The 14311-nt window shown below is 47.1% G+C and overlaps 2 protein-coding genes and 1 long non-coding RNA gene across 3 annotated transcripts; 2 read left to right on the top strand and 1 right to left on the bottom strand.

Annotated features, from left to right (window-relative positions):
• The first annotated feature begins 5137 nt into the window (after positions 1-5137).
• Positions 5138-6250, top strand: LOC141023176 (putative F-box protein At3g52320). The gene has a single exon (XM_073499515.1). It carries the CDS (start codon positions 5138-5140, stop codon positions 6248-6250), a length of 1113 nt encoding a protein of 370 aa, XP_073355616.1.
• A 3804-nt stretch (positions 6251-10054) lies between these two features.
• On the top strand, positions 10055-13960 carry LOC109786032 (DEAD-box ATP-dependent RNA helicase 38-like). The gene is made up of 7 exons (XM_020344608.4): positions 10055-10395; positions 10484-10777; positions 10869-11096; positions 11310-11375; positions 12156-12557; positions 12641-12752; positions 13315-13960. Exons 1-7 carry the CDS (start codon positions 10216-10218, stop codon positions 13464-13466), a joined length of 1434 nt encoding a protein of 477 aa, XP_020200197.2. The 5' UTR covers positions 10055-10215; the 3' UTR covers positions 13467-13960.
• On the bottom strand, positions 12394-13933 carry LOC141022204 (uncharacterized). The gene is made up of 2 exons (XR_012183448.1): positions 13652-13933; positions 12394-12937 (listed from the first exon to the last, which is right to left on the bottom strand). It is a non-coding gene; the product is annotated as an uncharacterized lncRNA (long non-coding RNA).
• Positions 13961-14311: the final 351 nt, after the last annotated feature.

Genomic DNA, 14311 nt, shown 5'->3' with positions numbered 1-14311 from the left:
ATGAAATCATCACCAAAGGACTTTGCAGTCCTCTGTCTCTTACTCTTACAGGAGTTTCATTGTCACCCTCAACAGGATTCTCAACGTGTTCCATCGTAATGGTGGGTTCAGGAATTACAGTGAGTTCCTCACTAGATGGAGTAGGTATCTCCTGATTTGATGAACTCGACATATCCTTCATAGGAAATATGTCCTCAAATAAAGTTGCATCATTCGACTCCATAATCGTACCAACATGCATGTCGGATACCTCAGATTTTATTATCAAAAATCTATAGCCAATGCTATGAAAAGCATAGCCCTGAAGAACACAATCCACGGTTTTCGGTCCAAGCTTGCGCTTCTTGGGAATTGGTATATTGACTTTCGCCAAACAACCCCAAGTACGTAGGTAAGAGAGTTTCAATCTTTTCCTTTCCCATTCCTCAAAAGGAGTCATGGTCTTATGCTTTGTGGGAACTCGGTTTAGGATATGACACGCAGTCATTAGCGCCTCCCCCCACCATTCCTTGGAAAGACCCGATGTGTCTAACATGGTGTTAACCATATCAGTTAGAGTTCGGTTCTTTCTTTCGGCTACCCCATTTGAATGAGGTGAGTAGGGAGGCGTCCTCTCATGGATTATACCATGTTTTGCACAAAACAAATCAAATTCATTGGAAAAATACTCTCCACCACGATCGGACATAAGCCGTTTAATTTTTTGATCAAGTTGGTTCTCTGCCTCAGCTTTATAGTTTTTGAAGAAAGTTAAAGCCTCATCTTTTGATTTCAGAAGATACACATAACAATATCTAGTGGAGTCATCAATCAACGTCATGAAGTATCTCTTTCCAACTTTTGTCAACACGCCATTCATCTCACAAAGATCAGAATGTATAAGCAACAATAAAGGATTAATATGTTGGAATTTCAAACCACATACACTGATTTTCAAACAATGTACACTATGCAACGGTACAGTTCGTACCAATCAGTGCTACTCCTTTCAGTTACTGCCCATGCGGCGGCTGGCTGTGGCGGGCCTGCTCATGCAGATGCGGCGTGACTGCCCTGGAGGTTGCATCGCTATCGGAGAAGATGGTCTCCGAGGCGGCGGCCCCGGATCTCCCTACGGGGATGGCTGGAGTGGTGGTTGCCGGCCGCAGAGGTTGCCTGGGCAGCTCGGCGACTGGAGCTAGGAGTGCGGCGTTTGGCGGTGTGGCGGCGCCCAACCCGGGACCTGACATGGTCTTGTGTGTTGGGCGACGTATTTTTCGGCCCTCGCCGTCACTTGTCAGCGCGTGCTGAGGCCTGGAAGCGCACGTTGGACGCTGTTGCTCCTGGTCGTCGGCTCTGGCCGGATCTGACTGCTGCGAGGCCTCTGCAGCGGCGCAGCTCATCGTCTCCGCGTGGTCTGGGTGGTGGCGACCATCGGTACCGACATGGATGCTAGGTGCTCTCGGAGGTTTGGTTGTAGCTTCTGGTGCACGAGACTGTCGGATCTAGCCCGGCGTGGTCGGATCTGGCTCCCTTGGTGGCTTTTGTGGTGCCCGACTGGTTGGTTCCGCGTGGTGCTTGTGCTGGCGGCGGGGTTGCTCTGGCTATGGGGCTGGTCTTGGCTCTAGTGGTGATGCGGTGGGTTGAGGTTCAGGCAGCCGGTGGCTCTCATCAACCGTTCTGAGGGGTTGGTACTTTGGCTTCCTAGGGCAAAATCCTTGCTCCTGCCTTGCCGGAGCCGACGACGGTGATGCTTGGGAGCGCCGCAAACCTCCTTGGAGGCGTCGTGATCCGAGTACCTACGCCCTCCTATCTCAAACTCCGGGGGAAACCCGTGTTCCAGGTATCCTTGGAGCTGGCGGTGGCGGCGCTCTTGTGTCATGTTCCTTTTTTGAAGGCATCGTCTTTGAGTTTGGTTTGTGATTTCTACTGTTGTTTGCTGCGGGGATGCTTGGGTGGTGGCCCTGGGTCTGTGGGGCGTGGTCTCTTGGTTGGCAACAATGGCGGTTGCGACCGGAGCTGGTCTATAGCTAAGTCTTAATAGTCGGTGTCCTCCCGTTGTTCGAGGGGTCCCTATGCATCACCGTGTCTTTGTGGAGTCGGAGAGGCGGAGGAGGAGCCTCTGCGGTGATGATGGCACGGGATTGGTGTTCAGTTGTCGGGGCCTGCTCGACGCTTTTCTCCTACTTGGCTCGTTGTTCAAGTTGGAGTTGTCTGGTCTTCATGCGGGTGGTCGACTGTTTGGCATGGGCCGACATGGGTGCCGAAGTCTGGTGCGGCAAAGGATTTGTTGGTGGTCGTCGAAGGTGAAGTCAGAGTCGCTGGCTCGCAGAGGAGTGATGATGATGACGCTGGAAGACAACCTTGACAAGGCTTTTCCTCTCGGTGGCTTGTGTGTCTTCGTGTGGGTAGCGAGGTCGGCCGATGTGGCACTGTGTGGGTCATTGTGCCGGTTTTCGTCCAGTTTTTTGCAGATTAACCGGACAACTCTGCTTTTTTTATTAATGAGATGAGGCAAAGCTTTTGCCTCCATTTCAAAAAAGAAACCTCTTCAAACCATTTCTAACTGAACAAGGCCGCATGGGTCCCAAAAAATGTCTATTTTTTTATATTTTGTTATAGAGGGCGTAATTTACAAAGACACCACAACGCTGGGAAATGGGGTGCGGACCGTGTGATCACAGCTCGAGCCGAGAGGAGAGCTAGCGATAAGTGGTGGGGCGACCCTTCTGCACCTCCTGGTCGGTGGACGAATCCTGCTGCTCACTGCGCCAGATGTGCTCATGGTTTTTAACCAGATTCGACCAAAATTGTAAACTGTAGCGGGGAATGGAGGGGACGGACGACATCATGGTGGAGGGGATGGGAGGCGGTGCTGAGCGTGGAGGGGAGGCGGCAGATCCAAGCCATGCAGGTAGATATGGCGGCGGTGACGCTGTGGCGGGGAGAGGTGGCGGCGCCAACCTGTGTTGGGAGAGTGAGATGTGAGTGAGGGCTTGTGCCCATGTAGTGAGAGAGTGAGAGGGGTGACCTATTCTTCCTATTTATGATATTTCTTTTCAAGATAAAGAATGAAAAAGGAGGTTGGTTGCATTTTATTTTTAGAAAAATTAGTAGTTTTTTGCATGAAAGGGGAAATCAGCAGTTTGCTCTAGAGAATTGTAACATATTTTTTATTAATTTATTCAAGTAGGGATATGTCTGGCTATTTTGTTTTTGATTTTATGCTCCCATGGAACGGTAAAGTAGTCCGGTTTGCACAATATTCTCCATTGCACATTTTTAGATAGTCAACGTCAAATATTCGTGTTAATTACATATGTTATTTGTGCAAGATGGTTATGAGTTGGGGAAGGAAAGTTTTATTAGACTTGCTCAAGTATGGTGAGGATGAAGCTAAAGACAACATTCCTAATATTGTAATAGAATATATTAAGTGCATCAAGTAGATCTTGATTTATAACCGATTATTAGTTGCTTCATCGCTTGCTACGTATACATCATCACATTACATTTTTTATCAACTTATCATTGCAAGTGAACTCGATTTTAATTATTTTCCTGCTATTATTGGTTATCTTTTCTGTACATGCAGAATTTGACATGCATTATGGTTATGTTATATATAATACCAGCAAAGATTTAAAATACCCATGACAACGTACGAGCATTCTACTAGAATAAATAAAAACTTATATGTTTGGCGCTCGTGGCAACGCAGGGGCAGTCTACTAGTCATTATAATATCTAAGCCAAAAATTTGAGAGGCTTGTTGTGTGGAACAGGTGGTTGTGCCATCGGAGCCCGACTGTAGTGCTCAGCAAATATCATGGTGTTGTTCTACAACCTGAGAATCGGAGATTTTGAGAACAAGACACGACTAGCATATTGCATGCAGGACGGGGAGTTACTAAATTACAATAGACCAGCAACATTGTCATGTAGTATGGTTGAAAAACCAAAATTTATCTGAGAGAATGCTCCAGCTATGGCTTCTTCGTGACACACATTCATGTGGTTCTAGAGTTCGATATTAGATCCAGGCTTACCATACAACGTTGTGGAAATTTTGTTTGAGATTTTCCGTAGGGAGTCAGTGTGTTAGGTTTGGACGGCGACGCTTTTCAGGCTAATCATGCGCTTGAAGAACGAAGTGGAAAAGAGAAAAGGCGGTTCGAGGGTCCACCCTAGGACACGTGCATGCGAGTGATGGGCCGAAAGCCCAGACGGTTGCTTGACACGATCATTTACCCAGTTAAATTCATGGTCAAACTTTAACATAAAATACAAGGGAGTCGGGTCACTCGGATGAAGCGAGTACAAAATAAAGAGCCAAGCAATTCTTCATCATAATAGAAGAGATGCAGTTTGAAATCATAGCTACTAGGTAATAGTTCAAACTATGATTGGACCATGAACATAGGGTGTAACACAGTGTTAATCCTTGATTTTCTCATGCATGGCTTGTGAGCAACCGTTGGGAAAATAAAGCTCTCTCTCAATGAACGGTTGGATGGTTAGCAGGACAGTGGTATCCCCTGCCCAATAGGGTTCAGGTCCTATACTTGACATGATGCTTTGATTTTTCTATATTTTTTAAGACATTTCGGCCATGTTCGTTTAGTGAGAGGAGATGTTCCTGTCGAGTACGAGACACCTGTGATGACTTCGTCAATTTCAAGATGCTATGTTGGCTCAGTCTTTCGGTTGTGCTCATAGAGATAGGGTGTGCGTGTGTCCGTTCATAAATGTAAGTGTATGCTCATGTATATCAGCAACGTCGATTTCGATTGTACTGTGTTAAAAAAAAACTCTCATACTATCTAGAACCTCCACGGGGTGAATCAGTACTTGTGTTTCATAAAGTTTCCTAATCTAGTGCAGATCTAGACGAACACGGTGGTGTCAGATATTGCTTGTTTGACCCCACAAAAAAAGATATAGCTTGTTTGGATAAAAGAAAGAAAAAGGAAAAAAAAAAACAGATATAGCTTGTTTGGTCGACTCCTTGTCGTGCACGGCGCTGAACATATTCAACACGTTTAACACAAACACAAACCCTCGATCGGCGGATCGAGCTTTTGACTCGAACTCGGTATCGGCGCCGGAGGACGACGTCGGCGGCGTCCTGCCACTCGACCTGCTCCGCGACATCCTAATGCGCCTTCCTGCCAAGTCGGTCTGCCGCTTCCGCGCCGTTTGCACCGCATGGCACTCCCTGCTCTGCCACCTGGATTTCATCGCAGCCGCTCAACCTGGCCCGCGCATCGCAGTTGGCCTGTGCCATGACGGCCCTCGCGATGTCGTCGTCAGCGTCCTGGACATGGATTCTGGCCACATCCTCAACCGAGTAAGCATTGACGTCACAAGCCGCCACAGCACACCGCCACCGCACGAGACGCCTGACGTGAGTCCTGAACGAGCAGTCTGTGTCGTGGGCAACGACGGGCGGCTACACCTGATCGACCCTGCCACTAGCGCAGTCAAACTCTTGCCTGACCCGCCGTCATCAAACCACATGTCTACTTCGTGCACGCTTGGGTACGCCGCCTTGACGGGAGAGTACAAGGTGATCGCCATCGCGAACGCAGCTAAGCATACGTGGCAGCAGATATGCAAGATCCTCACCCTCAACGATAATGGCGGGGAGCAGCGCTGGAGGGAGACGGAGAGCCCAGGGTACAGTTTGCTAGCGCCACTACCGCCATGGACTTACAGCAGGGAGGTCGCTGTGGTCGAGGGGGTGGCCTACTTCCTGGTCAAGCCGGACGACACGCTCGACGTGCAGCATGCCTGGATCATGGCGTTTGACCTTGGAAACGAGGTGTGGCAGCCGGATGCGCTCCAAGGCCCGGAGTGCAAGTACAATGTCGCCTTAGCCACACTTGAAGGCAAACTCGTTGTGTGCCATGACAACCGCCAAACCTCCATGGAGCTATGGTTTCTTGTGGACCCTGACCAGGCTCAATGGTGTATGCGGCACAAGATTGTCATGCCCTCTCTTAAGCTATCGTCCCCGATGCCGACTTCTGGCATGTATTTCGGGAAGCCATTAGCAGGGCTAGACGACCGAACGATTGTCATGTGGATGCGGGTGACCCCAACAGGCTGCAGCATCCCGCTGGACACGGTGCTGCGGTATTACGACCCAAGAACCAGGGCTTTCACAGACGGAATGCAGGTAGCAAAGTGCAGCCATGTTACTGTGCACACGTGGAGCATATTGTATTCAGGAAGAGGAGGGATCAGGCGAGCTTCATTAGAGAGCTAGTAGTGGACTTAATCATTAGACAAACATCATTGATCTAGGGCACCATCCTTTGTGACTGTATTAGTCAAGATCTAATACGTGCATCCAGCAATAAGAAACTTGTGTAATTTGAACGGTGTCTGGGTTAGCGTCCGCACGGCAAGAGACACGGTGGTTTTGTTTTCCATGTTTTTTTTTGCGGCTGATTGTTTTCTATGACATTTTCATGTAATATAAGTGTATGCGAATTCCTAGTTCTCTATTTTTGGAAGATATTGTTCTTTAATTAGCAGATGAAGACAAAACCACTTGAAAATTGAAAAATAATTTTGTTCCAAATTGCAATTCCAGGGAATAAAATTGGGTGCATAAAATTTGCTACTCTTGCATCTTGACTACATGCGCAGATTTACTATTATACATTTATACTACTAGATCTTTAGATGGCTTACGGGTGTATATTTGTTTTTAAGATGATTCGTTAATGATCCCAATATTCGTAAATGGTGATTTACAAATTTTAGTCTCATATAATTTTCTTGTGACTAGGAGTTACCTTAAGATTTTTACTCATTTTGGTTTCTTTAATGAGGTTGGAACCCAAGGCCTCTCCATCCAAGGATGCACAGAGCCATGTTTATTAGAGACCTTTTACGGTACATCAGATAAATGTTGGCCATCCATTTTTGCTGATCTAAAGGTTAATATTAATCTATACTACTGCACTTGGTGTGTAGCATTTGCTTCAAAAAGGGCACAATCGGAAGAGTCTAATTTCATCGAGATGGGAACCAGCGCGATTATGCGGGGAAGATGGACAGGATTGGTGCCTCTCACCGTTCTGGTGACCAGCAAATTCAAGAGAAGGTTCGTGGCGAGCAGCCTAGCAGAGTTGGCCGGCAAGAGGACAGCAGGTCAAGAAGACAGAGGCATTTTCGAGGTTTGTACGACTCCCGCGTTGGCCACTGCAACAAAATCGCTGAGGAGGTGAGCCTGCACAAGTATGAGCGCCCTGGTACATGGATCACCAACCTTCCCAGCTAACTGCCCGGCCTGCAAGTTGCGTCGCCCTGCTCTCACGCAGAAGAAAAGATGGCTGGATTGGCTCGGCCTCACTGTCCCAAAAACTGAAGCACAGCCGACCAAGGAGGCATGGGCTAGCTCATGCGAGTGACTGGGGCACTCCGCTAGCTGGGGTACGATTTCTTCGGATTTCGTGTTTCTAAAATTGAAGCACAACTGGCCATGAAAGCATGAACCAGCTCATGAGCATGGCCGGGCTAGCTGCAGGTAGGTGCTAGTTACCTAACCTAGCTCATGGCTGTGATGAGGAGCAGCGCAGCGGGAGGCGAGGGGCATGGGCGCTGGTACGTCCGTTGCTGTACTGGGACGAGTGACGGTGGCGGCGAACGGCAAGGGCGAGGAGAATATGAACAGAAACTCGTCCGGTGCGTGGTGACTGCAGGGGAGGAAAACGCTGATTGAAAGGAAATTTAGTTGACTAAAAATGCCCTTTACGTCTACCGTTGGATTAGATTAATAATACACCCTAAAAGCAGTAGCATAATGTACTGTAAAATTTCTCTTTTTATTATACTAGATGACCTGTTGCGCTCATTGGCGCAGAAAGCAACTACTGACCAAAAGTTAAGAGAACTATTCGAAAGGTATTTTAGGGCTGGCTGTTTCTTAGTAATGTTTTGACTGATGTTCGTAGTAGTTAGAGCATCTTCAATAGAAGATGCAATTTTTGAGATGTAAAACAGGGGATTTAAAATTTTACATCTTCAGAAAGTGCCTTTTGCATCTCCAAACAAGGGCCAACTCCAACAAATGATGCAAAACAGAGATGTAAAAGTGCAACTCCAATATGTGATGCAAAATGGAGATGTAAAGCTAGTGGGCGGCGGCCGAATCGGGGCGGCGGCAGTGGGGATGGCGGCGGCGAGGCGCGATTCGGGGAGGCGGGGCGGCGGCGGAGGAGCGTCCAAGGGGCGGCGGGGGTGGCGAATCGGTGCGGCGGCAGCGTGAACCGGGTGGCGGAGCAGCGGCAATTAGAGACGGAGAGAGGAGGTGGAACGGCGTAGGGGCGCCGGCGGAGGTGGATTGGGCCTCTTTGGCCGAAGGAGGAAGCCACGGCCACCGGCGACAGCCAATCGCCTGCAGCAGTCGCATCCGGCTTTGAAATTTTGGCCAGGCGAGGTTGGTTTGCCGCCGGGCTACGCCCCCGCGCAATCTACCGCTTCACGCCTCCACCGTGTGGCTTGGTGGCCCGCTGCTTCTTTGCAGGCAGCTCAGGCGCAACGGTAACCGGCCAAGGTGGGGCAAATCCGGGGCGGCGGCATGGAGGCGGAGGCCAAATTGGGGACCGTGGTCGCGCCGACGGCGGCTGCGGCGAGGTGGGTCAGACCAGCGGCGGGGTCATCGTCGTTGGCCATGGTGGCGGCGGGCGGCGGTCGCGCGGAAGCCAAATTAAGGCAGTTGGGCGGTTGGCGCGCGACCGCCGTTTTTACATCTCCCGTAGGTGGAGATGCAAATTTGCACCGCGAGGTGTTGTATTTCTCCTGGAGACGTAATTTTTTTTTTGCATCTACATCATCTGTTGAAGAGGGGTTTTAGGGCCTCGAAGATGCAAAAGTTAGCCATTTTTGCATCTACATCATCTATTGAAGATGCTCTTACTTAGCTATTCATTGCATGCTGTTGTATGTAATTAATTAAGATAATATGATGAAGTGTTGTTAATTTTGGGACCAACGGCCTACAAGTAGAACGAACTATATGAAACATAAAATGTAAGTAAAAGTGGACCATTTGAAGAGACCAAAAGGTTTCTTTTTCAACTATCTGCAACCGCGGAAATACCAACTACAACCAACTGCGCAAAGACCAACCACAACCAAAAGCCACACAAACTATTTTGTTCATGCTCCTTGATGCATAAATTATATATACGTCGTAGACGTATCACCGACCCACTCCCGCACGATGCCTTCCCACCCGTATGTCTCCATGACTCCAGACGCTTCCACTCACTGCCAAGCAGGCCCTCGATGGTAGGTAGGCATTGACTATGACTGTAGTGGTGGTTGGACGGCCCACAGGCGGGCCCGAGGTGGACATCGAGCAGACGCGCAGCGCGTCCGTCTTCTATCCGTGTGGATGCAAATCAGACACAAATTTAGGCCTAATGTGTCCACAAGGACACGAGCCGGACACGATTTGGGTTTGTGCCGCCCTGTTGGGAAAGCGTTTTGGTCCGCTCCGATCCAAACGGATACGCGCGGACCAAATGCGTCGGCGTGTTGGAGTTACCCTAACACAGTGTTTTTTTAACACAGTACAGATGCAAGCGCTCATACATACGCGCACACACAAACACCCTACCCGGCCTATGAGCTCCTTTGAGAGACTGAGCCGGCATATCATCTTGAGATTTACGAAGTTACTGTAGGCGCCTCGTCGTCGACAGGAACGTCTCCTCCCACTGAAAGCGCATCGTAAGAAATCCTGAAATAAATCCAGCACCAGGACTTGAACCCTGATGGGCTGGGTATACGACTGTCCCTCTAACCATCCAACCACAGGTTGGTTCGCGCCCTAACACAGTGTTAATCCTCGACGTTCGCATGCATGACATGTGATCAATTTTTAGAAGAAAAAAAATCTCTCGTACTCGCTATAGCACCTTCACGACGTGAATCAACACTTGCTTGATAAACTTTCCTAAGATAGTGACGAAGACGGTGTCGGATATATCTTGGTTGGATTCCAATCCGAAAGTGAAAAGGCTATAGCTTGTTTGGACGACTCCTTGTCGTACACGTGCACGCCGCCAAACATGTTCAAAACGTTTCGCACAAACTCTCGGCATATATATTACTATTACATTGGCAACGAACACCATCAAACAAAGATTGCCGAGTTTTCGCTCGAGGTCGCAATCGCAACCGGAAACGCTATCGATTTTTCTTGGTCTCTTTCCAATGGCCGAGTTGGAGAAGAAGTCCCCGGCCGACGTCGACGATCCGAAGGCCATCGAGACGGCGGTGGACGAGAACCAGAAGAAGATGGAGGCGCTCTCGCTATTGGCGCCGGAGGACGGCGGCGGCGGCGACGGACCGCCTCTGCTGGATGACTACGACGACGACTCCCAAATCCAAGCCGTAGGCGCTTCTGCTATGCTTTGCCCTCGCTAGCCATACCAGTCTCGATGTCGGTTGGCTGATTTGGTGATTTGCTGTTGCTCCCCAGGTGGCGTCCGGCGGCACCGTGTACGAATCCGCGACGACCTTCGAGGACCTGAAGCTCACGCCGGAGCTGCTCAAGGGTCTGCACGACGAGATGGGGTTCAGCCGCCCCAGCAAGATCCAGGCCGTCACGCTTCCCATGATCCTCACGCCACCCTACAAGAACCTCGTCGCGCAGGCGCACAACGGCTCCGGCAAGACCACCTGCTTTGTCCTCGGCATGCTCAGCCGCGTCGACCCCAGCCGCAGGATTCCCCAAGCCATCTGCATCTGCCCTACCAGGGAGCTTGCGCAGCAGGTCCCTCTCTCATCTAGCTAGTTACTGAATACTCCTCTGACTGCGATTTCTCACTTGTAATTTGATGAATCTGATCCGTTGGTCTTTGCAGAATAAATCCGTGCTCATGAGGATGAGCAAGTTTACCGGCATTACCTGTGCCTCCGCCATCTCGCCGGCTCTCAAGGATTACATGCCCATCTCCAAGATGGCACCGGTGACTGATCAGGTGGTGATTGGCACTTCTGGGACTCTCATTAAGTGGATAACCAATAAGAAGCTTGCCACAAGGGACATCAAGATTCTTGTGTTCGACGAGGCAGACCATATGCTTGCTGAGGTACGTATACAGTTCAAGACGTTTCTTGCAGACCATAGATTACGAGTTTCCAAGAGTAGAAATATACATATAGGTGGAACCAAAATTTGCCGCACCAAAATTCCATATCATGTCTGCCGATGAACTTCCGACATAGTGGCTTTAGCTCATGTAAAGTATCTTCTACTAGATTTAATGAGTATGCTTTCTTGTGCTGGTGAATGCTTCTTGCAGGAGAACTTTATGAGTGATTCTAAAAGGATCATGAGGGATATACAGAGCAGTGCCGGTGACTGCCAGGTAATTCTTTTTAGTCAATCGACTGCTTTTGACTTTGACAGTAGATCACATACAACAGCTTGCACATTGGAATAGTTCAAAATCGAGTGACACTTGTTATGGCAATCATGTGTTCCAGAGAACTCTTTTAATCTTTATATTTGGGGGTTCTTAAGGGAAACAACCTGTTTATGTACGTGCTCATGTGCTGCTTGTTGAACTTCTACCGGTTGCTAATGATAGGTAAAGGGATTATCATGTAAATGGGTCATTTGGTGATGCAATGGGTTGTATTCAATTTTACCAGCTTTTCCAACTGTGATATTCATTTTTTCTTTATGTTTGGAGCAACACATATTATTCTTAGTTTTTGGAACAATGCATATTCATCCATGGGCATCATTGTTGTTGCTAGTTTAATTAGGACTTACAAAAAGAAATCATGTACTATGGCATTATCTATGTAACTGGCTAATTGCATATTGGGAACTCCTATCATGTATATACTTAGTAGTTGAGCCACGCTACTTCTTAAGGGTTATCATCTTAACAGCCGTCCACTGGGTGTTATTGTCTTCAACTTTACATTCATCCATATATGGTGCAGATAATCCTTTGTGATGCTTGTAACTGTTGGCGTAATTCCATGGATGTGCTATTCAAACTAGCCTTTTTTTATATGGTGCCTTTTGTGAAAACATTATGAATATTTTTAGTGCTAATCAAAATTCTTGGTTCGATGTGTTTGTTTCTCTTTTTATATGGTGCCTTTTTTTACTTATTTGAATTCTTTTATGCCAGCTGCTTCTGTTTTCTGCAACCTTCAACGAGAAAGTGAAGGATTTTATTACAAAGGTCATTAAGAAGGGAAACCAGATATTTGTGAAGAAGGAAGATCTTACTTTGGACAAAGTAAAGCAATATAAAGTCCGAGTCCCCGATGAGATAGCCAAAATAGAGGTCATAAGGGACAAGATCTTTGAGTTTGGTCAGAAGGTTGGACAGGTTATCATATTTGTGAGAACAAAGATAAGTACTAAGAATCTTCATAATGCTTTGACAAAAGAGGACTATGTGTGTTCCTCAATTCAAGGATCCCTCGACCACGCAGAGAGGGAAAAGGTAATACAGGAATTCAAAGATGGGTACACCAAGGTTCTTATATCAACTGATCTTCTTGCCCGAGGTTTTGACCAATCACAGGTACTATGCATGTGTGTCATATCAGCTCATACCAATTTTACACACAGGTTGAATTTCTAATTCTAACATTATTCCATCGAAAGGTCAATCTGGTCATAAACTACGACATGCCAATCAAGTATAATTCTAGAGATGAGCCTGATTATGAGGTGTACCTGCACAGAATTGGCAGAGCTGGGCGCTTTGGCCGAAAAGGTAAATTTATTTATGTATGGCATACTTTGCAAAACAAATAGAGGGAGATGATTACTGTATTCTATTCTAGAATTGCATCAAGTAAATTGTAATGAGTACCACATGCAGCCGTTATAAGCATAATGATGGTCCACACTCCACATCGTGACAAATGCAAATGGCTTGGGGATGAAGGCAGACTGAACCTGAGTAATAAGAAAACATGCTACCTTTAGTAAACCTAATGATGTTCTAGCCTGAGCTTGAACTTCTCACCAGAATTAGATTGGTAATGTTGTGAATAAGATTTGGCAAGAATTCTGAGCTTCTTTATGATGATATGATAGAACTTGTGTGACCATTGCTTGTCGATTATGGATGTTATATGTTTGTTTGGATTGTAAACTGATTTTCTTGGATTGTTCACACAACTTACTTGAACACTTATAGGTTTTGTACACTAAAAACATAGAATATGTCTAATGACGAGTATTATTCGTGCCATATTATCAGCTACCATGTTGTCCAATTACAATGCTTATTTTGTGGGCTATATTCCTAATTGAATCGATGCTCGTGACAGGAGCTGTGTTCAACCTGCTATGCGGTGAAACTGATGACATTTTGATGACAAAGATCGAGAACTACTTCCAGCATAAAGTACAGGAGGTCCCCAGCTGGGAGAGCGAGGAGAATTTTGAGACTGTTCTTAAGGATGCTGGTTTACTTGAGTAAAGATTGTCAGAAACGGGAGGCAGCAGATGTGCACTTGTCTTCCAACAGTTCAACTTATATGATTAGGTTGCCGCCACCACACACGTGGTGCTTTTGTACCAAACTGGATGGGTCAGTAGTAGGCCCACACTTTGTGTCATATACCTTGATATCATGAACTAAGAATAGCTTAGATGTTTAGGTACCTTGTGATGGAACCAAACCATCGGATTCAAGTCCTAGACTTGCGCCGGTGCTCGCTGGCCAATCCTGTCATTCTTGGACTCCCACCTGCCACATTTTTACTTTGATGATGGCATCGATGTCACACCATATGATGAAGCAGTCTTTCACAAGGAACTATCACTTTCCGAGCTTTTCTTCGCCAATAAACCAATGTGTATTTGACTGTTGGTAGTGAGTTGAAAAGATTATTGTAGCATTCAAGATAAGTAAAATTGAGTTTCAACAATCTAATTTCTTTTTTTTCTTCTTTCGGTATTTTGAGACTAAATTTATTAAATTCATTAAATATCATTGAAGAAATTTGTCTTTAGGGTATTCAAATCAAAATACTCGCTCGGAAGTGCTAGCGTCCGCTGCCCTGCGGGCTGTGGTATGGACGCCCCCAAATCGGCGACGTATTTGCTTTGGATATGAAATTCGGACACCCGCATGCGTCCGTGGACGTTTGAGGATCCGTGTTGGATGGCAAAAATGGTCCGGACGTGTCAGTCGGGATTTTTGCATGCGGTTTCCTTTTCATCGTTGGAGATGCCCTTGGGGTATTCGAACCACAACCAAATTTTGAGTTTGCAAATGTCATCATGAAATAAAATTTGAGTTTGATCGTAAATGTTCATACG

The sequence above is a fragment of the Aegilops tauschii genome, chromosome 5 (assembly GCF_002575655.3).
Source record: "Aegilops tauschii subsp. strangulata cultivar AL8/78 chromosome 5, Aet v6.0, whole genome shotgun sequence".
NCBI lineage: Eukaryota > Viridiplantae > Streptophyta > Magnoliopsida > Poales > Poaceae > Aegilops > Aegilops tauschii.
The sequence above is the reverse complement of the archived record's forward strand: the minus strand, read 5'-3'. Positions and strand labels throughout refer to the sequence as shown.

Excerpts from the sequence above, each read along its gene's own strand:
- LOC141023176 (XM_073499515.1), top strand. The coding sequence starts at position 5,138 with ATGCGCCTTCCTGCCAAGTCGGTCTGCCGCTTCCGCGCCGTTTGCACC.
- LOC109786032 (XM_020344608.4), top strand. The coding sequence starts at position 10,216 with ATGGCCGAGTTGGAGAAGAAGTCCCCGGCCGACGTCGACGATCCGAAG. Across the intron at positions 10,778-10,868 it reads CCAGGGAGCTTGCGCAGCAG|AATAAATCCGTGCTCATGAG; the intron begins GTCCCTCTCTCA and ends TGGTCTTTGCAG. Across the intron at positions 11,376-12,155 it reads GCAGTGCCGGTGACTGCCAG|CTGCTTCTGTTTTCTGCAAC; the intron begins GTAATTCTTTTT and ends CTTTTATGCCAG.